Source organism: Cyprinus carpio, chromosome A2 (assembly GCF_018340385.1).
Source record: "Cyprinus carpio isolate SPL01 chromosome A2, ASM1834038v1, whole genome shotgun sequence".
In the NCBI taxonomy this organism is placed as follows: Eukaryota; Metazoa; Chordata; class Actinopteri; order Cypriniformes; family Cyprinidae; genus Cyprinus; species Cyprinus carpio.
This window is the reverse complement of record NC_056573.1, coordinates 22,382,667-22,410,119: the sequence shown is the minus strand read 5'-3', so window position 1 is coordinate 22,410,119 and position 27,453 is coordinate 22,382,667. Positions and strand designations below refer to the sequence as shown.

The 27,453-nt window shown below is 36.3% G+C and overlaps 1 protein-coding gene across 2 annotated transcripts; it reads right to left on the bottom strand.

Moving 5' to 3' along the window:
• Positions 1 to 64: 64 nt before the first annotated feature.
• Positions 65 to 26,766, bottom strand: LOC109061528 (WD repeat-containing protein 47-like). Of its 2 annotated transcripts, none has more exons than XM_042710861.1 (15): positions 26,529 to 26,766; positions 25,082 to 25,248; positions 22,210 to 22,293; positions 21,830 to 21,914; positions 20,517 to 21,307; positions 19,402 to 19,519; positions 16,961 to 17,142; positions 14,908 to 15,150; positions 14,632 to 14,692; positions 13,662 to 13,822; positions 12,956 to 13,125; positions 11,412 to 11,582; positions 11,194 to 11,325; positions 2,736 to 2,954; positions 65 to 1,400 (listed from the first exon to the last, which is right to left on the bottom strand). In XM_042710861.1, exons 2-15 carry the CDS (start codon positions 25,237 to 25,239, stop codon positions 1,258 to 1,260), a joined length of 2,718 nt encoding a protein of 905 aa, XP_042566795.1. In that variant the 5' UTR covers positions 25,240 to 25,248; positions 26,529 to 26,766; the 3' UTR covers positions 65 to 1,257. The 2 variants fall into 2 exon arrangements, with proteins under 2 accessions (XP_042566795.1, XP_042566801.1); XM_042710867.1 differs by having other exon boundaries at positions 13,662 to 13,819; positions 26,529 to 26,765.
• Positions 26,767 to 27,453: the final 687 nt, after the last annotated feature.

Sequence of the window (27,453 nt, the reverse complement as noted above, 5' to 3'; positions counted from 1 at the left end):
GAAAAATTGAATCAAAGTAAAACATGATCAACAAGTGCTTAATTCAAATGAATGGAAACAAGAGTAGAGGATAGGGTTATTTATTTAGACACAACAGCAGCAGACTTGTCCCACTTTACTGTAGTCACTGATGTCCAAATATGATTAGGATTACATGAACGACACAATATTTCACTACATGACTTCAAATGAGAACTGCTTAGCATAACTGTGTCAACATGTTTGACTTCGTTTTAAAATTAATGACATTAATAACAACAAAATCTTAAGATTAAATAAAATCTACATCATTAGAAAATATATAACATAAACTACCCAAAACAAAGTGCTGTAGAAACAAAACAGGAGGTGGATGTTAAAAAACACAAAAAGTGCAAGACCATAATATCAAACGATTTCACCCGTTAACAAACCTATGCGCCAATGCCCAAACATTTCATTTAATGTTTTTAGCACTACGTATAGACATAAGTTAATAGGACACAGATTCCCTTCATAAATCTACATTTAAAAATTCAATACTTTGAATCGTGCATGCCATCAATTCAGAGACACTTACAAGTGCTGCAAACTGTTTCAAGCAAAAACAGTACAATTCAACAAATTATGGACTTATTTGACAGCATTTACAAAGGCAGTTTACATTAACATTACTTTTGAAATTTGCACGAGCCTCTGAATTTTGATACAGTATTTGCAACAGGTCATAATGTCTGTATTTAAGCCAAGCATTTGACTGCATGTGCATCTTTCACTCAAATACGTTGCATTCATTCTGTCTGCAGTGATGCATCAGAAATGACTCCGATCATGAATACTGTGTCTAATTCCAGAGGCAAGATTCAAACAGCCAAGTATAGATATTTGGAGAGCAGACACACAGAGAGGAAGGCCACAGTATAGATCATATGACACCACTGAGTCTGTGTTTATCCAAGCATGTGTGGTGTGGAGGGACGGTTCAGTGTTTGCTAAATTATTGAATGGGTAGCACATACATAAGCAAGCACACTACAGCAAAGCACTGCATCCCAATATGGCTCAGGGCTATCAGACACTCAGGCAGTCAATCAGATATTATGTTCATAAAAAGGGTTTGCACTGATTTCAGCCATTCATTGTTACAGAACTCAATATCCAGGAACACAAAATAAATACACACTCATAACAAACAGACAGACTTAAAACAGAAGCACAGTGCCACACACACATACTGTATATACATGTGCTGTTTCTCTCTAGTGGCCAGAGCTGGCTCTATGTGGCCTCTGTCCAGAGTCTGACCGTGCGGTCAGCTGAGGAGGACAGGAAGGAGAGGTGGTGTGTGTGCCACCTGCACTGGATCACTTTATCAGCATGCTCTCCAGCTACGGTCAACGGCAGCTGCTTCGTCAGGTCACCTGTGCACACATACAATCATCTGAAACTTAATTGCTTTAAAACATACATTGTGTTAAATGCTTAAAAATGTTAAAATATATATTTACATTATAACATCTGCAAACACGCACTCAAATATAAGTGTAGCTGACAAAAATATCACGCAAATACTAATTACTTTTCTTTCCCATTTCTTTTCATTTTTGTCTTTTCCATTACACACTGAAAACCTTGAGTTAACAGATTTAGAGTGACAGGAAAAACAATCACTGGGAGCAAAATCACATGCAACAGTGATCATGAGTAAGATTCACATCTATAACGCTATGAGCACACAGGATACGCAGCCTGCTGATCCATTAGAAGTGTCCTGTCCAAAACTGACTTTTTACATTAAAACTGAAATGTGATTGTTTCATAAGATTTTTAATTTTAAGCTGTGTGCTTTCTGATTTCAATTGTTTGAAATATTCAATAAATAACCATAAATAGTTTGTGTTTCCTTCCCATTATTTTAAAATCACAAAGATGAGGCATGCACTCTATCATTAGAAAAAAATATCCCACCTTGTCAATTGAAATCAAAAATCATTCAATAATGGTAAAATGTTCAATTAATATTGATATTTAGATTTTAGGTCATATCGTCCAGCCCTACTCTCTCTCACCACCATGTAACTTCTAATCTAAAAATAATAATAATGAAAATGGATTTCTATACTATAGGTCATTTTTGGCCTGCAGTATATAGAGGTGTAAAAATGTAGTAAAATACACTGATATACTGAAATAACTACAAAGACTAATGAAAATGACAAAATTCCAAACGTACCTTCAACTAAAATTAAAATTAAAATAGAAAATATCTAAATAAAAACTGATTCACAATATTAATAAAAATTATAATAGTATTTCAATAACACTGGTTTCATTGGAGGCGTAAAAATGTAGTAAAATAAATTAAAATATAAAAAAGGAAATAAGTAAAAAAGAAAAAATAATAATAAAAAGGGGGGTTTTATGCAATGTTTTTACAGTTTTTAAAATTAAAATTAAAACCATAAAAAACAAATTTACTTGAAATAAAATGCACTTGACTAAAATAGCTAAAAATAAAACAAACTAAAATGAATACAAACTGTATAGACATAAAATAAAATAAAAACTACAAATGCAAAAACACAACAAAATTACTAACTTTTTACTTTTGTTAAAACAGAAAATATTAAAAATGAACATAATTCAAAATATTAACAAAAACTTTAATAGTATCTCAGTGATACTATAATAGCACTGGTTTCATGTATTAAATTCATCAACACTCAGGGAGAACTAAGGGGCGTCTGAGATCTCACCTTGCAGGTCAGTGACGATGACCTTGGTGTCGTAGGATCCCGTGAGCAGGTAATGAGCTCCGGGGGAGAAGCGCACCGATCGGACATCGCTGGAGTGCGGTCGGTACGTCTGAACCATGCGTCCTCCTCTGATGTCATACAGCATACAGGAGCTGTCCTCCTGCCCTGTTGCCAGCAGACGCCCGCTCGGGTCCACCGCCACCGACGCCACAGGGCTGCCTGTCAAATCACACACAACATAAACCACATGAACAATCACAAACTGAGGAGACAAGATTTATATTCACTTCATTTTGTCAAAAATTTCTCACAATATTTCTGAATGGGGCATAAAAAGACAAACACTGTGTACTGAACTATTACAATGCATTATAGGAAAAACTATAGAGAAAAAAACCTTGAAGTTGTCATGGTAACATTTCTCCATTGCATTTAGTTTAAAATAAAAATTAAATATAATACAAATAAACCTTTATTACGGAAGCCCTGAACCGCATGGTGGAGAAAAAAAAAAAAGGAAACTTATCTCGTTATTTCGACTTATTAAGTCAATTTTTTCGACTTATTATGTCGTTATTTCGACATAATAACTCGTTATTTCGACTTAAGTCGTTATTTCGACATAATAACTCGTTATTTCGACTTAAGTCATTTCGACTTATTAAGTCGTTATTTCGACTTATTAAGTCGTTATTTCGACATAATAACTCGTTATTTCGACATAATAACTCGTTATTTCGACTTATTAAGTCGTTATTTCGACTTATTAAGTCGTTATTTCGACATATTAAGTCGTTATTTCGACATAATAACTTGTTATTTTGACTTATTAAGTCGTTATTTCGACATAATAACTCGTTATTTCGACTTATTAAGTCGTTATTTCGACTTATTAAGTCGTTATTTCGACATATTAAGTCGTTATTTCGACATAATAACTCGTTATTTTCAACTTATTAAGTCGGTTATTTCGACATAATAACTCGTTATTTCGACTTATTAAGTCGTTATTTCGGTTTTTTATGTTTTTTTTTTGGTTTTTTAGGTTTTTATTTCGACATAAGTCTCATTATGTTAAGGCTTGTGTCAAGTTCAGTATGATCCACTAGAGGGCAGAATAAGACCGAGAATCAAAGAACGCATTGTAGTTATGTTGACCTTAAGCACTTTTACAAGTTGGTGCTCCAATTTCTCAGAGGTTTTTGTGCTAATTGCCAGTATTGCTCTTTCATCCACCTTTTTATCTGTTTGATTTGCTTTATTTGTTAACTTTAAACAATCATATTTTCGCCTATTATTTTTTCTTCAATATTTTGCTTCATGTGCTTGACCTTTATTGTCCCGATCAGAAATTCTGTTTTAATCAACTTGGCTTGCACTGTGTTAGCCTACGACTACAGGTTCCACTACTGTGGCTATTATTATTATTATTTTATCTGGTTATTGTTGTTGCTGTCCGTGATAAGAGCAGACGATTTTGGCAAAACGAGTGTGGGTCGTACGAATTCGTACGAATAAACCACCTACGAATTGCCGTGAGATCGGGTTGTTAATCCTGCAGATTATTTGCTAGCGGTTCTTACAAAATAAAATAATAGCTAATAATAATAAAAATAAATAAAATAATCGTATATTTTCACGGCTGCTGCATGTTACTGACAAAACAGAAATTACTGTATTCATAACCAGGGCCGGATTAAGACCAAACTGGGTCTGATGCTGCAGCCCAAAAAGGGCCTTTTTTTCTCGGCATTGGTGCATGTGCGTTCGACACTCAACATACACGCGCACTCAGACCGACCAAGAAGTGACGCAATCAGCCAGCCTTTATTAAACATGAATAATAATAACGACTTATTATTGTAACAACTTGAGATTAACATCAAGCTATGTAATATCAACATTAAAAATCAATTGTCTGAAAAATGAAACAATCTAAACCAGATAAACTTATCCTAAGCATTTAACTCTTACTTACAGCCTATTGCAAGTGCGTATTCTTCGATCGTTTCAGTGAAGTCAAGGCTGCGCAGCAGCTCATGCTCAATGCTCATAAGCTTAACCTTTCCTGCCCCCATCGAAGACCGCAGCTCTCCTTTGACTATTCCCAACTTTGAAAAGCTCCACTCGCCGGAGGCATTGGACACCATCATGCACAGATAGATGCGCAACCCAATTTCGACGTTTTGGAAATGTCTGAGAAAAATTCAACGATGACAAAAGCTTGTAAAAGCTCTGCTGATTCGTTCACAGTCACCGGTTTCTGAGTGTGCATAAATGCAGCAAACTGTATCAGCTAATTTTTGACCGATTAATAATCAATTAAACGGTTTAAAAAGGTTTGCTGAATGGTTAAAATACGCTACGCGTATAAAAAAAGATTATATTTAATTCAGAAATAGACCTAATGCAGACACAAAATATTAACAAATATTAGGCTAATAAACACAGTAAACTAGGCTATTTAGTTCCCCTCACTCCACAACAAATCCTTTCAATTAACAGTATTTAGAAAAGAACAAGAATTAAAAATATAAGAAGCTATCAATATTAACGACAAGCCAAAAACGAATTAATTTAGGTTAAAACGAAACTGAAACCACAAAATCAAATATTTCCGTATATGTGATGTTTTTGAATGTCAAATTACTTCACTCACGTTCCAATATCCACGTGAAACTAAATGTTTTGCATAGGCCCAACATCACGATTTTAATATTTAAACTGAGTAGTATGTGTGTGTGTGTGTGTGTGTGTGTGTGTGAATTTGTTTGTGTGTGTGTGTGTGTGTGTTTCCTTCATGTAAGACTGACTGTATTTTATTATGATAAACAGGCTGCATTGTCAACTGTGTGTGCGCATGCTGCACGGCTGCAATCACTTGATTTTTTTTAGGACTCCTTTTAGTCATAAATATAATCCGAATTGTAAAAGGTTTGCCTTTATTTGTGTACATTCACAATAAAAAACAAATCTCTGTGATTTTGTAAAATAAGCCTAAAGAAAAATAGGAAGTCGTTTTCTGCCGACTTCATTTCGCGCAGCACAAAAATGAACCGAAACTCAACTACTCTTTGCACAGTTTTTTCTTTCATTTTCTTAATTTATGATTTAGTAAAAAATATATTTCTGGTGTAGGCCTATTCATTCGTTATATTTATATAGGCCTATATATAGCCTAACTTTATGTTTTTCTGTTAGTATTTTTAATTGGTCACAGACACCTTTCTAATTTAATTCAATTCTAATTTAAGATAATCTTGTTGGTTAATGGTTAATAATCGGTCGGGTTAGGGGAAAAAAATAACGAAATTAAAATCCCTAGTTACGTCAGTAACATCACGGTGCAAAAAAATATAGAATAATAGCAACTGTATAATAAGTAATGCTGTTTGTGCGTCCGAAAGTTGGACCCCAAATTTCATTATAAGAATTATTTTGAGGTTAATATAGCGAGGTAAAACTTGTTGGTGAGTTTGGAAAGCAGTGTAATGGAGTAATTACCAAAACTATGCCATTCGTTTGTGCTACGTTTGTGCTGATTTGTGCCGCAAAAATGAACGTTTGTGCTGGTTTGGTGTTTTGAGATATTAAACATTCTTTTTTTTGACCGTGTGACGTCACTCTCCACCGCATGTTGCCCAAATCGCTGTAAACCAGCGCAGTTCGTTTGTGCTCGATTTGTGCCCATTTGTGACGTTAAATCAAACACTGTATCTATTTTCCTTCCGTATATATAACCAAATTATTTTCGGAGGCCGTGACGTCACTCTCCACCCCAGTTCCTCTAAAATCGCACGAAACTGGTGTCATTCGTTTGTGCTCGATTTGTGCCGGTTTGTGCTGTTGAAATGAACGTCAAATATATTTCTCCTTCTTAGAAATAACAAAAACAATTCTGGGCAGTGACGTCATTCTCCACCCCATGGCGTCCAAATCTCTCCAAACCGAAAGTTAGTAAAACTTGGAGCTGACTAAACTTAAAAATTTAAGGCAGCACGAGCACGTAGTTTTTTTTTTAACTCTGCGGCCACGCTAAAACAGGGGAGGAGAGTAATGTTTCTGTTATCTTTAAGAAGAGGTCATGGTTGTTTCTTTTACCGGCACAAACCAGTTTTGCGTTGGGTGGGGGGCCATCTTCACGGAGGTCAAATACCTCACAAACGAACGGCACCGGTTTGGAGGGACGTCACTGGCCCGATTTGTATTTGTTATTTTTGAGGACGGGAAATAGATACAATACAAATTTGAACGGCACAAACCAGCACAAATCGAGCATAAACGAATGGCACCGGTTTGGAAGCATTTAGATTGCATGGGGTGGAGAGTGACGTCACTGTTCGAAAAAAGGTTATTTTTTATATATATAAAAGAAGCGGTCATAGTTACAGGGTTTCTTTTAACGGCACAAACCAGCACAAATCGAGCACAAACGAATGGCACCGGTTTGGAGAGATTTGGACGCCATGGGGTGGAGAATGACGTCACTGCCCAGAATTGTTTTTGTTATTTCTAAGAAGGAGAAATATATTTGACGTTCATTTCAACAGCACAAACCGGCACAAATCGAGCACAAACGAATGACACCAGTTTCGTGCGATTTAGAGGAACTGGGGTGGAGAGTGACGTCACGGCCTCCGAAAATAATTTGGTTATATATACGGAAGGAAAATAGATACAGTGTTTGATTTAACGGCACAAATGGGCACAAATCGAGCACAAACGAACTGCGCTGGTTTACAGCGATTTGGGCAACATGCGGTGGAGAGTGACGTCACACGGTCAAAAAAAAGAATATTTAATATCTCAAACACCAAACCAGTACAAACATTCATTTTTGCGGCACAAATCAGCACAAACGTAGCACAAACGAATGGCATAGTTTTGGTGATTATTCCTTTTTATGGGGTGCCAACTTCACGGAGGTGTTTTACCTTGCTATATTAACCTCAAAATAATTCTTATAGTGAAATTTGGGGTCCGACTTTCAGACGCACAAACAGCATTACTTATTATACAGTTGCTATCATTCTATATTTTTTTTAGCACCGTGATGTTACTGACGTAACTAGGGATTTTAATTTCGTTATTTTTTTCCCCTAACCGACCGATTATTAACCATTAACCAACAAGATTATCTTAAATTAGAATTGAATTAAATTAGAAAGGGTGTCTGTGACCCATTAAAAATACTAACAGAAAAAACATAAAGTTAGGCTATATATAGGCCTATATAAATATAACGAATGAATAGGCCTACACCAGAAATATATTTTTTTACTAAATCATAAATTAAGAAAATGAAGAAAAACTGTGCAAAGAGTAGTTGAGTTTCAGTTCATTTTTGTGCTGCGCGAAATGAAGTCGGCAGAAAGCGACTTCCTATTTTTCTTTAGGCTTATTTTACAAAATCACAGAGAATTTGTTTTTTATTGTGAATGTACACAAATAAAGGCAAACCTTTTACAATTCGGATTATATTCATGACTATAAGGAGTCCTAAAAAAAAATAAAGTGATTGCAGCCGTGCAGCATGCGCACACACAGTTGACAATGCAGCCTGTTTATCATAATAAAATACAGTCAGTCTTACATGAAGGAAACACACACACACACACACACACACACACACACACACACACACACACACACACATACTACTCAGTTTAAATATTAAAATCGTGATGTTGGGCCTATGCAAAACATTTAGTTTCACGTGGATATTGGAACGTGAGTGAAGTAATTTGACATTCAAAAACATCACATATACGGAAATATTTGATTTTGTGGTTTCAGTTTCGTTTTAACCTAAATTAATTCGTTTTTGGCTTGTCGTTAATATTGATAGCTTCTTTTATTTTTAATTCTTGTTCTTTTCTAAATACTGTTAATTGAAAGGATTTGTTGTGGAGTGAGGGGAACTAAATAGCCTAGTTTACTGTGTTTATTAGCCTAATATTTGTTAATATTTTGTGTCTGCATTAGGTCTATTTCTGAATTAAATATAATCTTTTTTTTATACGCGTAGCGTATTTTAACCATTCAGCAAACCTTTTTAAACCGTTTAATTGATTATTAATCGGTCAAAATTAGCTGATACAGTTTGCTGCATTTATGCGCACTCAGAAACCGGTGACTGTGAACGAATCAGCAGAGCTTTTACAAGCTTTTGTCATCGTTGAATTTTTCTCAGACATTTCCAAACGTCGAAATTGGGTTGCGCATCTATCTGTGCATGATGGTGTCCAATGCCTCCGGCGAGTGGAGCTTTTCAAAGTTGGGAATAGTCAAAGGAGAGCTGCGGTCTTCGATGGGGCAGGAAAGGTTAAGCTTATGAGCATTGAGCATGAGCTGCTGCGCAGCCTTGACTTCACTGAAACGATCGAAGAATACGCGCTTGCAATAGGTTGTAAGTAAGAGTTATATGCTTAGGATAAGTTTATCTGGTTTAGATTGTTTCATTTTTCAGACAATTGATTTTTAATGTTGATATTACATAGCTTGATGTTAATCTCAAGTTGTTACAATAATAAGTCGTTATTATTATTCATGTTTAATAAAGGCTGGCTGATTGCGTCACTTCTTGGTCGGTCTGAGTGCGCGTGTATGTTGAGTGTCGAACGCACATGCACCAATGCCGAGAAAAAAAAGGCCCTTTTTGGGCTGCAGCATCAGACCCAGTTTGGTCTTAATCCGGACCTGGTTATGAATACAGTAATTTCTGTTTTGTCAGTAACATGCAGCAGCCGTGAAAATATACGATTATTTTATTTATTTTTTATTATTATTAGCTATTATTTTATTTTGTAAGAACCGCTAGCAAATAATCTGCAGGATTAACAACCCGATCTCACGGCAATTCGTAGGTGGTTTATTCGTACGAATTCGTACGACCACACTCGTTTTGCCAAATCGTCTGCTCTTATCACGGACAGCAACAACAATAACAGATAAAATAATAATAATAATAGCCACAGTAGTGGAACCTGTAGTCGTAGGCTAACACAGTGCAAGCCAAGTTGATTAAAACAGAATTTCTGATCGGGACAATAAAGGTCAAGCACATGAAGCAAAATATTGAAGAAAAAATAATAGGCGATAATATGATTGTTTAAAGTTAACAAATAAAGCAAATCAAACAGATAAAAATGTGGATGAAAGAGCAATACTGGCAATTAGCACAAAACCTCTGAGAAATTGGAGCACCAACTTGTAAAAGTGCTTAAGGTCAACATAACTACAATGCGTTCTTTGATTCTCGGTCTTATTCTGCCCTCTAGTGGATCATACTGAACTTAACACAAGCCTTAACATAATGAGACTTATGTCGAAATAACGACTTAATAAGTCGAAATAACGACATAATAAGTCGAAATAACGACTTAATAAGTCGAAATAACGAGTTATTATGTCGAAATAACGACTTAATAAGTCGAAATAACGACTTAATAAGTCGAAATAACGAGTTATTATGTCGAAATAACGACTTAATAAGTCGAAATAACGAGTTATTATGTCGAAATAACGACTTAATAAGTCGAAATAACGACTTAATAAGTCGAAATAACGAGTTATTATGTCGAAATAACGACTTAATAAGTCGAAATAACGACTTAATATGTCGAAATAACGACTTAATAAGTAGAAATAACGAGTTATTATGTCGAAATAACGACATAATAAGTCGAAATAACGAGTTATTATGTCGAAATAACGACTTAATAAGTTGGTTTTTATAGTTTTTATGTCGAAATAACGACTTAATAAGTCGAAATAACGAGTTATTATGTCGAAATAACGACTTAAGTCGAAATAACGAGATAAGTTTCCTTTTTTTTTTCTCCACCATGCGGTTCAGGGCTTCCGTACTTTATAAATATTTATTATTATAAAATAAAATATTTATAAATAAAAAATATAAAATCAAAGTTATAAAATATGACAAAAACAGAACAACATTATTGAATGTTAAAATTGACTAAAAATAACATGAAAACAGATAATAACATGAAAAATAAAAACTGATAATAAAATAAAACCTTTAAAATTATATCAATTATACTAAAATAACACTGGTCTGAAAGTGACTTAAATATTTTAATATCATGCCAAAATGGCAGATTAAAGCACATTTGTATGTGAAATGGCAGCCACATAATGTTCCCAGATATACAGTTTCTTTGCTTGAAAAATCAGGTCATAGCAGCTCAAGGTGGTCAAGCTGGTTTTTGAAACGTGATAGCTGTTACCATTTCGGATCAGCTTGACCTAAATGCTCTACCATGACCATTTCAGCCTTACTAGCATTTGGTCAACCGTCTAGAAAGACCAGTCTGAACCAGCCAATAAGCATAAATGACTAGTGTAGACCAGCTAAAAACCATACAAAACCAGCTACCATCAGAAACTGGCAGGCAAAGTAACAATGAAAGAATAAAATGAAGGAGGTGAAGCCCACCTGTGCCGTGGAGGGCAGTCCCCACCACTCTCACACAGCTGGGAACACGCAGGTCCCAGAAACGCACCGTCTTATCCTGAGAGCCAGATGCTATCATCCAGCCCCCCCATGTGTACAGAGACAGGATATGATCTGAAGAGAGAGAACACACAAACCAGCATATTTTTGAGGATCTGTGTGTTTATATAATATAAAATCTTTTTTTTTTTTTTGTGTACCTGTGTGTCCGCTGAGCGCATGCAGGCCCTGTCCTCTCTGGCAGTCCGTTGTGTAGATGTTACAGTCTCCAGCACCTGCACTGATTAAAATGGCCCCTCCACTCTCAGGACCCTCCATAAACGCCAGATCTCTGATGGTCCCATCATGCATACTAAACTCCAGATCAGGGCCTGAAGCAAAGACAGTCATTAGGCATGTTTCCATTACCCTTCAAATTGCGCAAATTAAAATTGCGAATTGAAAATACACCTAATGGAAACGCGTCAATTTCACAAAAACTCCCAAATATCGCAAAAAAGTTTTTACGCTCGCACAAGGTGGTTTTTCAGGCAATGCGAAAAAGGAATAATTCACAAAAGTGCAATGTTATTATTTTTTTTTTTTTTAGCATTTACAGTTCACATGGCATATGTAAAAAGTCATATGATCATTCTTCAATGTACTATAACCTCCAAGAAACACTTCATACATGGCCACCCTCCAGTATAAGGGGCTTTCACTACCATTAATGCTTAGACAATTTACACTGCACATGTCTGCAGTGCAGCGTGGCTCTGATACGGCCACTGAAGCTGATTACAGTCATTCTAGTCAATGCTTGTGTTTATACCAGCCGAGCCACGCACGTTTCTGAAGCACGTTTCTGTGCTTCTGTAAAGATACATGCATACGCCTCCTTTGAATAAATATAGCCAAAATCCCACCAAAATCCGTTGCCATGACTTATTGCGAGAGGCAAAAGATTACGTTTTAGTCGAGTAACATTGGTTAATGGAATCGCAATTCTTTTTTATTGGCATTTATAAAATATCACCAAAGTTTTGTGCAAATCTTTAATGGAAACGTGCCTACTGAAGAAGTGTGGATTTAAATATATAAATTAAAAGTCAACAGTCATGTAACTAATAGATATCACCATACTTCCCCAGTTGATTGATTACATTAAAAATTGTATTACAAGTTTTCTGAAATGTTTAAGTGAGTTCATTGTTCAAATGTTCAAATGAGATGTTATTTAATTTGCATACATTTCCAGAACAGAAATCAGTTCAAAATTGTAAAAAAAATTGGTTGACATTAAAGATTTTTACAGAGGGGATTTTGTATATTTCTTTTTATTATTCGATAAATCTGAAAATCTGAAAAATCTGAAAATTCCTAAAAATTTCACCATATTTTTGAAATAAGGTGTTTTTTTATATATATCCTTCATCAATTAATCATGATTAATCAGTTTTACAGCACTGCTCAGGGGCGGTTTTTATATATGTGTGTGTGTGTGTGTGTGTGTGTGTGTGTGTGTGTGTGTGTGTGTGTGTGTGTGTGTGTGTGTGTGTATGTGAAGATGAATGATATAAGGACAAACATGGTTTATGCAATTGCTACTAAAGTTGAGATTTCTGAGCCCAGGAAATCATTTAGGTAAAAGAAATGTAATTGAAATCTACAGAAGAAAATACAACGTTATAAAAAAGCCAAAAAAACTGTGTTTTTGTTTGTAGTGTGTTGCTTTAAGACTCATGGATATCTTTCTTTCTCTCACCTGTAGCGTTGCAGGTTTCAGGGTTGAAGGGTAGCACTTTGACGTATTTGTCGTTGGAGCCGGTGGCCAGTAACTGTCCGCAAGGGCTCCAGGCCACACAATATATGGAGCCTTTGTGATGCTTGTTCCTCTTAAAGCAGATTACAGGAGGTTTACTCGTGCCCGAACCACTGAGAGAAACAACAATACAACTACAGTATATCAACATTCAACGGCCAACTGAAAGATTCGGATTCTCTACAAATTAAAAGAGTAGTTCACCCAAAAATGAAAATTCTGTCATTATATACTCGCCCTCATGGTGTTCCAAACCTGTATGACTGACTTAAAAAACATTTTAAAAAAATATTTTGAAGAATGCTGGTAACCAAATAGTTTTGTTTCCAAACGTTTTCCAAAATATCTTATTTTGTGTTCCACAGAAGAAAGAAATTCATACAGGTTTGGAATTAGCAAGTCAAATTTGAATGAAACATTATAAAGACAAATATTTTTGTCTAGAATAATAAGCACTGATAAAATGTTGATAGTGAGAAAAAGAATTTGTATTCATGTTTTCTAAAAGGAGAAGTTTCAAACACTTCATAGTGTTTATAATCACAGTTTTATTGCTGAAATTAAGATTTTAGGTCCTTGCTTGTGTCCTATCATCTATAACGTGTTTGATCATTAAAGCAGGTTTTTATGCAGTGTGTGGGCCGCTGACCTCGTGTCCAGAGTGTCAGGATAGGCACACACACGCAGCATCTTAGAATTGGAGCCGACAGCGTATAACGTCCCTGTGGGGTGGAAAGCCACGGCCCGGACCGCCTGAGTATCCTCCAGGGTGCTGACCATCACAAACTTGGCTTTAGACTTATCTTTCTGCTACACACACATAAAAACACATTCTGTATGTGAGAAGGGTTAATTTGAAGATTAGGTCATATATTAATCTAGAACAATCCAGAAAATCCCTAATCTGGGTTTGATCTGAGAAGTTTAAAGAGCTGTAATTAAACCAACACTAAAGCCTTTAGAGAGAGAGACAGAATAAGAATGTTTTATTCAGTAAATGTTAACCCTGTATAGCCTGACATGTTTTTTGTTGAAAATTATATTTGATACATCAGGAGTATGATACAGGAGTGTAGTATAAAACATACCTGAGGAGCACTGGAAAAAAATATTCAGAGGCCCAAACTAAGCAAAAATATGCAATTTGGTGCAGTTTCTGATATTTATATGGCCAAAAAGATTAAATTCTGGCAGTTTGTATATCAATAAGATCTTTATAAGAATATAATGCAATGCAACACAGTGATGATTAAGAGATATACAAATAAACATTCCTCAAAGCGAAATCATATTTGATACATTTGAGTAAAAATGACAGTATAAAATGTATTCTTATGCTTATCTTGGTGAAAATTAATTAAAGATAACAAAACAAAAAGATATATGTAGCATAACCTGAAGGGAGTGTTTTAGAGCGATACTTAAAGGCCTTTTAACTTACTAAAAAAGTATATACTATCAATCAGATGACAAAAGGCAGGAAGTAGATTGTGTGCAACAGGTTTTTCAGCAACATTTATCATGCTGATAATTTAGAGGCTTTAGAAATTTGCATATCAATTATGATACAGTATTTGCTTTCCTGGATTTATTATGTTGATCTGTAGGGGGCACTGTACCTCTGGGCCTTTAGAGCGGGTCAAACTGCTATCATTTTGTCCAGTTTTGTCTCGCTGGGCACTGCAGGAGATAACAAGCTCTTTTTAAAACCCCCTTAAGAACCCAAACAGTAATAAAAAAAACCATTCCAATAAAATTTCACTTTTAAAAAACATTTAATTAAACTTTATATGACAAAAAGCTCATATTTCCCACCAAAGCAATCTTACTTTATGGATACTCTGAATTTTCAAACTCTTTTAATGAAGAAAAAATTATTTGAGTGTGAGACTCACCTCTGGGACAGTACAGGAGACTGGCTGGGCAGAGGGCAGGCTGCTTGACCTACTGACCTCTGAGGAGTGCTGGTGACCACATCGCTGGCTCCTCCACACTCTTCCTGTGTCTGTGGCGTGGCTGAGGCATCTCTCGCTACACTGTTGTTATTACTGCCTCCATTACATTGTTGAGAGAGAGCCTGCACCTCTTCTCCCAAATCATCCATTCCCACATTCAGCTCCTCCAGTCTCTGAATAGACCTGCACACATACAGTACACACAAAAACAGGAAGTTTAAAGTCATCTTCGAGCTAGTCTTAGTCTCAGGTGGCATGGCCATGGGCAGCCCACTGATCGTTCACTGACCACGTGATGTATACCACACACAACACAAAACAGGAGCTTTCTCAAAAACATAAAATACTAATTAAATTTAAATATAATTTTGCATTTAAATTTAAATAAAACAAAAAGATCACTGGATTAGGTGTATAATTTACCAACAATGTAGGAAAAAAATACTTGCAGAAGTCTTTATTACATGTGTAGCTTGTGAATAATTTTGTACTGCATATAAAGAAGATTAATATCTATAATCAAAACAATAAATAAATAAATAAATAAATAAATAAATACAGCTTATAAAATGTATTTGTGTTTACTTGTCCTTATATATATTCAAAATAATATCCTACATTTCTGTAATAACTCACTACCAGTAGACTAAGGCTTCTGTTGACAAAACAATGAATGTTTCTTCTGCCCTCCCTTCCCCTCTGACATGCTGCATTATTTATGGCTGTGACCTTTAATGATGACATCACCAGTGGAACGGCATGGTTCCAAAACCTCCCTCTGTTACGATTCAGTTTTACAAGTGTGTCGTAACCACAGCAACAGAAGATGAGTTCAGTGATTCTCAGATTTCAGTTTTTGCACCATTAAATAAACTAACTTTTCGTGTAAGGGGTAGGGAAAAAAATTATTTGACTGACAGCTCACACAACATCAATAAATATACTCCAAAAAAATCCTTTAACAAATCTGCAGATTCTCAGAGAGGATTACTGACACAGTTGGAGTCTGTTTTGTAAAGAGGGAGCTATTTATTAAAATCTATTTTAAAAAATAATCTAAAATCATTATGTTTAGGCTTTAACCTCTCCTTAATCTTGATGAATCTCTCATCTCTTTCCATTATTTGACACATAGAAAGAAACACACAAGTCCCTGGGTCATTGACGGTCATTGAGTGGAATAACCTGGTAACAAAAGAGGCTTACAGTCCACTAATAACTCACAATGAATTTCAAGGACACTAGGGTTCAAAAATCCACACTGAAAATATAGGATTCAAAATATAACTTAAATCTGGAACTAGAAAGTTAAAGGATTTCATAAAGCTTTAACATCAGATCGAGTGCTGTCAATAAAGCAAAGATGACAAACCAAATAAAATATTTTAAAATATATTTTTCATTCAAATTGTTGCTTATAATATAGTTTGCTGTAAAAACTAAATTAAGCATTAATTTATGAAACATCCTAAATAATAAACTACTCCACAGACTATCCATACACTACTCCACTGTATATTGTATATATGTGATGATAAACAGTAATTAATGGTATTACTTTAAAAATGTTGAGTCATGGTATAACCTACTTGTCAGACTGGAGAAGAAAATATGTCTTGGAAACCATGAATACAAGCTACTGCCCTGACTGGTAATAAATGAAACACTAGGCAAATGTAAAACCATGTGTGTGTACATTTATATGTGTTTGTTTTCCTTTGGGAATTCTCCACCCACTTTGAGTTCTCTGGCTGCTCACTGCACCATCTGTAAAACCCTGAGGTCATTCTCATCTACATCTCATTAGCTTTTCATTAATATTCAACCTGCCAAGCCTTTTCCTCTGCATCCTTTCCTTCTGCTTTTAGCAGCATCAGATTTCACCTTGTGTTTTTGTGTTTGTAAACATCAGCTGGTGTGATGTACGTCAGTGCAGCTCTAGAACAAGTGACCTTTGGATGTGATGTTAGTGGTGACGAGAAGCTTGGCTGACCTGGTAAGGAAGGTTTCTGTGAGGTTGTGCTTGGCGGTGGGCGGGGCCTCATGCTGCTGGACTCCGCCCTCTCGTAGCATCTGCTGGTAAAGTTCCCGCTGCTGCTGCTTCTGTTCCAGATGTTGCTGCACACGCATACGCTGGCGGTAATATTCCTGAAACTGCTCTGTGGATTCCCACAACTATAGAGAAACAGAGGAGACAGAGAAAGAGGTATGACATTGGTGAAGCCTAACCGAGAGTTAGCAGGTAAGCAGCTAATTGCTGTGCCACCAAAGAGTTCTCAAGCGCCCACAGCTGGCCGTTTTCAGAATAATGTCTGGCATTTTTTTTAGCTGGCTAAAAATCCTTTGGTAGACACACTGCTTTACTCTCATTTCACACTAAAAGCTTACGAGTAGACAGACGCTGAAGAGGAGTCACTTTCTGGACTGATGAACAGATTTAATACACCACAGCTCTACAGTGATTACTACCACAGATTAAAAACCTAGACAGGAAACTGTGTTATGTTGTCACAGAACTCAGAGCCTCTGCAATCAACCTTCTGTTATCCGAGATATCAACACATCCAGACTACTGACCACTGGCAACCAACCACATATTTCTTTAAATATATCCAAAGCATTTGGATGAAATATCAAAGTATATCAAAAATATCAATATCAAAGAAATATCAAATTCATCGGCCTATTAGATCCAAATGTAGTGTTAAAGTGTTGATATACAAGTAGCTGATGTTTTCTTTGTTATAATAACTTACCAAATAATTTTTAGTAAGCCTTAAACATTATTTAGGCATATAATATAAGACAATTTAGATTCCCAGAGTCATGGAGAGCATATCACAGCTGGAATGACCACACCAGTTTTCTGTAATCCACAGGATATGGACTAAAGGACCCTAAGTGCTTGTCATAACTAATAACTCATATTATCCTCTGCATGTTTGTGTGTGATCACAGAGAAAAAGAAGATGGGTGGGTTTCCTGATGGAATGTGACCTAAGGAGAACAGGGCTGTGCGTAACAGGGTAAACAGAGCAGAGGGTTCACTAGTTCACGCTTACATATTATTAGCTGAGGTATGAAATGCGTATTTGGCGTGCTGTCCGGGGAAGGGCTCCGAGCTCGGGAATGGCCCGAATCTACGTAGAGTACCCCCCCTTCCCCGTCTAGTTGTAAAGTGAACTTGAAGTGAGGAGTTGGGGTGGAGGAGGGATGCTGATAACCCGTCAATAGATAGAGGTAAGTCAGCGGTATTTATACTGTGGTATTGATTACTTGATTGTGGTCCACCGGTGTTGATTAGGCTAATTATCTGACGCGCTCCTCCCGAACCTTGTTAATAAAACATCATAAAGTGTGAAGCTGACTGGCTGTTCATGTTCAATGGTCCTGATTACACACAATCAGACTCAGAACAAAACTACAGGTAATTAGTCCAGAGCTCTTGATTAATATATATATATATATATATATATATATATATATATATATATATATATATATATATATATATATATATATATATATATAAATAAAAATCACCTCTTTAGCAGGGTCTTTATGGTTAAAAACTGCAACCATAAAACTTTTACTTGAAATAAAAATAAATATTTTATATTATAATAAAAAAAACTAGTTCAACTAGTACCCGAGGCAACAGATCTTTTACATTTAGTTTAACTTAATGTACTAAACTATATAGACATTTTTTTTCTATAAAATTTCAACTTTAATTAAATTTAAAATAAAAACTGAAAATATAAATATGAATACAAACTAATAGTATCTAATGATATTAAAACAATGCTGCTCTAAATCTCAACATTTTAATTACAGCAAACTAAATGTCATTATTCCAGAACTCTATTTACAACAGCCAATAATGGTGATCAATCTAGAACTCTTTTCACCACAACCTCTCACAGTCAACATTCTAAAACCCTTAAAACAAGAGGAATCCGTAAAGGTCAACATACTAGAACTCTTCACACAAAAAGAATGTGAATTTATCAATCAACATTCTAGAATATTTCTATTGACATTCCACCACACATGCCTAGCAACTGTAGCTTGGTGACAGCCAATCTAAGCCCTCTGCAACTACAGTATGCAGTGATAAAGTGGAAGCAGTAGCTGAGCTTGCCAGTTATTTATGACCCTGCTCAAGGGCTACAGGCTGTTTCTGAGGAAGGAGAAAGCACATGAAAACAAATACTGCTCAGACATATAATTACGAAGCATGCTGTACAACAGCTGGCACAAATAAATTAGAATGTCACTAAAAATTAATGCTTAATTGAAATATTATTAGAACTCAATTGTCCTGTGTCCAATACTGTTTAATTAAAATAAAGAACATCATTGACAGAAACGTATTGAGTGCTTTATCTAATGTTCAGGAGATATCAATGGATTTATTGACTGGCAAAGTACCTCATTCTTCTCGGCAGAACCAGGGGTTGAGGCATCCTGACCAGGGGCAGAGTCCGGGCGAGAGTTTTGAGGACCAGGTGAGCTCATCATTTTATCAGATGGAGTTTCAGTTCTGGAGCTGCAAGACCAGAGGTCCACATTACTCTTTTAGACACACACCTCACCTTTGTAATGACTTTGTTCTGAAAAGATTCTGCTTTCAAGTCTGTTCTGCCACACCCATCAAAATGTCTCAGAATTCAATATGCGTTGAATATGTAATGAACACTGCCGTTTTTTTACAGGGTGTTTTGAACAATAATACAATGCAACAACTAACAATACATGTGCACTACCTTAAAAAGTTTGGAATTAATAAAATATTTTTGAAATAAGTCTCTTATGCTCACTGACTCACCATTCTGTTGCTTAATATTTTTGTGGAAACTGTGATACTCTACCTTTCAAAAGTTCAGGGTAAGAAAAAAAAAAACAATATTTCTATTCAGCAAGGATGCACTGAATTGATCAAAAGTGACAGTAAAGGCATTTATCATGTTACAAAATAAATGCTGTTCTTTTGAACTTTTTTGAATAAAATATCATGGTTAAAAAACTGTTTTAGCACTGATAATAATATTAACTAATATTAATATTTCAGCACCACTAATCACTGATAATAACTGAGAAGCATATTAGAATAATTTCTTAAGAATCATGTGACACTGAAATAATGGCTGCTGAAAATTCAGCTTTGCCAACACAGAAATAAATAAAAGTTTAAAATATATTGAAGTAGAAAACAGTTAAATTGTTAAATAATTTTTCACTGCTTTTACTGTAACAGCCTTGGTGAGCATAAGAAACTTATTTCAAAAACATTAAAAAAAAAAAAAAAAAAAAAAGTACAAGCAGTGTACACTAAAATAAATCACCAAATTAATAAAGACATTGTGGTTTTAATAACTGCAGATAATCATCTAAAAATCAGCTAATTTGCACTGTAGTAGCGATATCAAATGGTGCCACCGATCATATTAAATATGTACAGGTTAAGTATTCTGGAGCTTGTTTTAAATGGGTCAGGCATCTCAAACTCTAATGCAAATATTTCAGGTGTGTCAGGTGATGTTTACCTTTCCGGTGACTCCTCAAAGATACTGTGACATCCTGAATTCTCCATCATCACACTGCGGTTCAGGTGTTGAAAATTAGCGAACGAGTGTGACATGGGTGAAGTTTTCCCTCTGCCCGTACCAGCTGCTCTCTTCTCTTGGCCAGAGAGACCGTAGGACAGGCCGTCCAGCGCTGGGTTCAGAGAGCGTGACATGTAGGTGTCTGCAGACTGCGGGCGCCGAAGAGGGGAAGCAGGGTACGGGGAGAGCTTGCTGATAAGTGGAGTGAGGAGGTCTGCATAAGCGGCTTTGGCAGGTTTAACAAGTCGATCCACATGGATATTCAGCATCTTCTGCTCAAAAGCGCAAGAAAAGACACTGGGCGACAGGTTCTGGAGCCAAGAAAGCAAGCTTAGGTCGAGATCATCGCAGCCGTTCCCGCACAGCATGTCTATTCCCAGAAGAATCTCACTCTCTGTGATCTCCTCTCCGGTGGCTTTGCTCTGGCAGAACTCGACGCAGCATTCATACAGAAGGCCTTTAATAAGAAGCTGGAATAGACGGTTGGAGCTAGCGCGGAACCCCGCCTCGCTCAGCTTTCGGTCAGCGGGAATAAACTCCGCCACCATGCCGCAGGCTTCCTCAAAACAATGCACGCGTGCTGTACTTGGGTTCCAGTCCTTGAACTCGGCATGGTTGGTGAGGCGGGGCAGCGTCAGGAGAAGGCAAAGCTTGCTGTAGTCGTCCTTTGATGGACAAAACTCTTCCAGAGCATGCAGACACTTCACAGCCTCCTGCATGGTCAGCTCCAACTGAACACAGAGAGAGAGAATGAGAGAGAAGCCAGAGCCATTTGCAAACAAGCTCTTATCGGTTTTTCACATGGTGCTACCATGGTTTAATGGACAAGATACTCTCTCAAGATCAACATCAATATTACTGGCATGTTTCAATTTTATTTGAAAAGCGCTATGCAAATAAATTTGAAATTATTATTATTGCAATTTAAACAACTTTTTTTCTATTTTGATGCATTTGTATGTAACATAAAATATAATTTATTTCTGTGATGCAAAACTGAATTTTCAGCAGCCATAACTCTATTGTTCAGTGTCACATGATCCTTCAGAAATCATTCTAAAGTACCGATTTGGTGCTTAAGACACAATGTACAAGTCTTTTCTGTCACATTTGATCACTTTTTAACAGTATTCACAATTAAAAAATAAAAAAAGCAGTGCCACATAATAAATAAATCAAACATCACATGGTGGCATCTGACGACAAGACACCATTTCTGTGTAAGTTGTCATGGTGACACTGACGTTACTCACATGTTGTGGCTCATCCTCAGCAGACATGGCGTTGTTCACGCACAAAGCTTCTAGAAACTTCTGTTTCAAAACAATGTAGCGGAACCTGAGAGTACATGGAAAAATGCCGCAATATACAGTCCGTGAAGTTAAACCAATGTTGCCTCATTTTATTGAAATATTCATAGAAATAATTTGGACTGCTCTTAATTTGGGCAATATCGCTGGTTTTATATTGCTATAGCCAGTGAACACTTAAAAATGTATTGTTTATGCACAAAATCATAATTCAAAATTCTAAAGTGTAGAAGACTAAATTTATTTTCTTCATATTTAAATGCAAGTAAACTTCTATTCGATACGAGATGCAATTCTAGAAAGATTCTGAGCTGATCTCTCACCTTTTCCTGTCAAATTTATCCAGACACTCAAGAGGCTGAATAAACTGTAACACCTCATCCCACTGTCCATCCAGAATGAGCTGCCTGCAGGCGGGAGGAATGGTTCAGGGCGAGACAGAGAGAGTTTAAACTTGGAACAAGTGTGGCTACACAATTTGACTTGTAATAGCACATTAATAATACCACCTTCCACAACGAACAATTCAGACAAGTTTAGAATATATTCAAAGAAACTTTTTCCTTGAAAACAAGTCAAAAATCAACATTTCATTATCTGACTGGTATTTTCATTGTAACACACTCAAATAGTACATCAGAGACGGAAATTAGCAATATAAAACACACTACAACTAAGTTTAGTAAGTTTAACGTGGTGATAAAGCTCTGAATAATGCCTAATCAGTCTATTCTGAGTTAAGCAGGGCTGTGGTGTGAAAGGCACCTTTGTTAATAAGGGGCCTGTTTTCTGAAAAGGGACCCAAATTCTCATGCACCGATTCAATGAGTAATGAGCAACACTCAGAGAAAAAACAAGTGAGCAATTTTATCACTTCAATGCGGAGTTCAACCACCATAAATATGCAAACTTATCCATTATATAAGGGGTCGGCAACCTATGGTGCATCGAAACATCAACACGGATAATGACCGACACACAAGCAATAGAAAAAGAGGTATATGTATTTTATTTAAATAAAGTTCTTTAAACCTGCATAACACTATTAAAGGGGTCATATAACGTTGCTAAAAATAACATTATTTTGTGTATTTGGTGTAATGCAATGTGTTTATGCGGTTTAAGGTTAAAAAAAACACATTATTTTCCATATAATGTACATTATAGTTTCTCCTCTATGCCCTGTCTTCTGAAAAGCATCGATTTTTACGAAGCTCATCGTTCTGAAAAGCGAGGTGTGCTCTGATTGGTCAGCTATTCAGTGGCTGAATGCCTCAAGCGTGTGACGGAAATGTTACGCCCCTTAACATATTTTGCCGTCTCCCAGGCCAGCAGCAGCACGAGACTCAGTCCATCTGCTCTGCTCGTGCACATCCCATCATCGCTTTTTTTTAGCAGTTCAGTCAATGTACTGTTAGGAGTAACTGAATAGTTAGGGATATTGGTTTATTTCACGTCAGAGGGAGTGTAATAGGCATGTTTATAAACCAAATAACAAGTTATTTGTGGATTAGTGCGTACTGGAGATGCGAACTGTTTCAAACGATTCAGATAGATTTGGTGAACTGGTTCGACTGGTTCACTAAGAAGATCTGGTTAAATAGAAATATTTGTTCGTGATCCGGACATCACTAGACGAGACAAAACGAATAAAACCCATTACAAATGAGGCATTTGTTGCATCCAGTGAGGACATAATTACTGATTATAATGACTTATACTGTCTTTTTACACGTTGCGTTGTGTATTTCGCTGCGTAAACATAAAACCATGTCTGCATTTGTGATCTAAGAAACAACAAACAACAAGCCTACTCTACTGCTCAAAACTCGCGTTTGAATCATCATTGGCAAATTATTTAAACATAAAAAAACGTACCAACAGGCTGTGAATCAGAAGCCCAGACTGTCCTTGCAAAGTTTGAACTGCCCAACTTTATAGAAACAGCCGTTGTGCCACAGACGCATTGCAGGCTACTGGTTCAGGAAACAGTCCTTATCCTCCATAAAATGCGCAGCACACATCTGAATATTTGGGTTGGACTGTTCTGGAACAGTGTTGAAATACAACTTAACCACAGATTTCTAGTCGTGTCCTCTTTTGGAAGACCAAACAAAGTTTCACTTCAACAAAACACACAGCGACTCCACAACATGGCAGCTGTGGCAACAGAGAGAATAAATGTTACGCCTTTTTTCTTTGCGTGAAAATTTGGGCGGTGTTATGCAAATCTTCCCACACAGTGACGTAGAGATGTGGGGGCGTGTTAGAACGAGCCGTTTTAGGGGGGTGTGGTTGATCCTTAACTTTTATAAAGAATATCTCTTTGGATTTGAGACTTTAGTCTTTGCAACTTTACAGTTCCTCTTTATGCACCAAGAGCTTGTAACACTCCAAAGAGAAAGGAAAAACTGAAATCGCATCATATGACCCCTTTAAAGTGTTTGCGCTAGTCAACAGACATGCATATGACTGCTGTATATACAAGCCGCCGAGAGCTCAATGCAGATCAATGCAGTGTTGTGCTATTGTCTAGGTTAAGTCCGTTTCACTTTCCTAACACTGCGAGACAGCTAACAGTTTATTTTGCATTTGGTGCTCTTAGTTTTCAGAAAAATATATTAGTGCTATGAAGTTGGAGATTTTCAAGTCAGTATACACTGTTCTTAACATTTCACACATGAATCACAATGACAGTGACAGTGATGTGCAAACTACAACACACACACACACACACACACACACACACACACACACACACAGGGGCATTCAGTAGGGTCAAACTGTAAATCTGTTATTCAAAGTCTAATTTAAACTGGAAAAACAAGCAAAACATTTTTAGGATTTTGAAAAGTTCAGAACTTTTTCTGAGAAAATTGCTTCAGAAATACTTAAGATTCTACAGTATTCATGTAATATAATCAAAGTTTTTGATTAATTATGTTATGTAACGTGGATCATCAGGTTTCACTTATAATATTTGTTCATTTTAACCTGCAATTGTTAAAAATGGTTATGTGGAAGGGTGGAGGATGGTACTGTGTTTAACCAGAAAAAGTAAAAATGGCACTTTAAGACCAAAAGGTTGCCGGCTCCTGCATTATCTGATAGGATCATAACGCCGTCACATTAAGATTTTAATTTTGATTTAAATTCAAATAAGAACTTTACAAATAAGATGTTTATGGATCAAACCTGAGGAAGAGCATGTCATCTGAGTACAGGCCGTTGATGACCCCGCTCTCCTTCTCCAGGGCCAGCATGCTAATGTGCAGCTTGCGGGAGCTCAGAAAGTCCAGCATCACCTTGATGATCTCCACTTCCTTTACATTTATGATCTCCTCAGCCGTCATGGTGGCAAACTTTCACAGAAACAATGGGAGAACGAATAAATCATTTAGCAAATGGTTTTATCTGAGAACAGTTGTAGTATGGACTTTCTCAATCAACCAGTGGTCATCAGGCCAATGCTAAATTTAAAAAACATGAATTCAGAAACAATTTTAATGGGAATTTTATACTCTCCAGATCTAATGACTAGGCTAGGCTATAATATAGGACTTTAGGGCCCCTCTAATCACAGGGCTAATGACAATGTTTCAAACTCCCCACCACCGATGGCAGTCCTGGTCCAACATTAGTTAACTACATTACTTAACACTTCAACATTTGCATTACTTAACATTTCAACATTAACTAATACATTACAGAAATCAAAAGTTGTATTATGTACAGTTGCATTTTTATTACCTAACGTTAACATAAGACACTGTAACAAATGTAATGCTAATGGGACCTTATTGTAAAGTGTCGCTAATAATGATTATTTATTATTTTGGTTTATAAAGCCCTGTAATGTACTGTAACTAGAAATCACTGCAGTGCTTAAAGACTACAAGTGAAAAAGTAACAACCTTAACTCTCTAATTTAAAATACCAAACTAAATGTTATGACAAAGAAAGGTCAACATACCAGAAAATGCAAATGAAAACACACAAAAGCTTGGGAGGTGACCTGCCATTCTACCAAAACAAAAACAGCCTGTTCCTCAATACTGTCACATCCAATCACATCACATTATCCAACTTTATCCAAAATGTGCACATTATTCCTGATAGCTAAAGGAATAAGTACTACATAAACGAGAAAACTATTTATTAATATTAAGTATTACCACAACAATATTATTCCTTTGAGAATGCTCTGAATATACATTATACATTCCTGGCCACCCATACATTTCTACAACATGCACAATGTAGTAGCTTATGAATGGCTTCAACCTTTTAGTATTACAAGCTCATTCTCTGAACCGCTAAGCCACGCCACCCCTAAACATGCACTATGGGAAACGCAGATTTGCTTTCTCATGCTTTCCCACCAGTGAACCTTACACGAGTTCATTGCAATACATCTATCTGACCGCTTACACTGATTATGTCCTAAATAAGCTCCATTACATCCCATCAGGCACCAGTGAGAGCGGATATCCACCCATATCCACCACCACAGACATATTCTGAAGCTGCGGGGGGAGAGTGTGTGTCATGCAGGCGGCGGCGCAGCAGCAGCAGCCTCCCCGGCCTCGCCTATCCTCAAAACAACGGCGATAACCGTCGCGACGAGCAATTTTAATCTCACCTGATAATCTCTGCATATAAGCGAAGTGCAGAAATCCTCTGTGGGTCCGCCAAGGGTGTGTCGACACGCACTGTCTAGTGTTTATTTCCTCCGTGTTTTGGGGCGAGAGGCTCTTGTTGTCCCTGCCGCTCTCTGGTTGTCAAGCACAAGCTTCCTCTGCGCGCTCCACCAATCCGCGATCACGCACACGAACCCCAGCAGAACCCGCCCCGGCCTTCACTGACCTGCGTGTTATCCAACAAACTGGGGCTTAATGGGGATTTGTGATTAGCAGCATTATGTACGTATCATACTGTGTGTGTAAACTAATACTAAGCCGACAAAGTAGCGGTTTATGGGGATGTTTTGGGTTTTTGTGATGGAATTGTCATGTTCTAATGAATTGTAAATTATTACAAACAACACACAAATACAAATAACACAATATACAAATAAATAACACACAAAAAATTAACAAAGTTACACAACTAATAACCGATATTTAATTCAAAATGTATTGCTCGTGGTTTAAAAGTTTAATTGGGGTTGAAAAATTTCTACTTAAAATTCCAAAACAATAGTTATATATAATAATTAGGGCTGTCAAATGATTAATCACGATTAATCACATCCAAAATAAAAGTTTTGTTTACATAATATATGTATGTGTACAGGGTATATTTATTATGTATATATAAATACACACATAAATTATATATTTAGAAAATATTTACATGTATATACATTTATATATTTATATTCTTATATTCTTATATTATATATAAATATATTTAATATATAAACATAACATATTCTTCTTAAATATATACATGCATGTGTGTGTATTTATATATACATAATAAATATACACAGTATACACACATATATTATGTAAACAAAACTTTTATTTTGGATGTGATTAATCGTGATTAATCATTTGATAGCC

What these genes read in the sequence shown, in the direction of transcription:
- LOC109061528 (XM_042710861.1), bottom strand. Translation starts at nt 25,239, where the DNA reads ATGACGGCTGAGGAGATCATAAATGTAAAGGAAGTGGAGATCATCAAG. An exon ending in ACAGAAACCTTCCTTACCAG is followed by an intron (nt 15,151 to 16,960) that starts GTCAGCCAAGCT and finishes GTATGTGTGCAG; the next exon opens with GTCTATTCAGAGACTGGAGG. An exon ending in GACTGCCCTCCACGGCACAG is followed by an intron (nt 2,955 to 11,193) that starts GTGGGCTTCACC and finishes GTGATTTGACAG; the next exon opens with GCAGCCCTGTGGCGTCGGTG.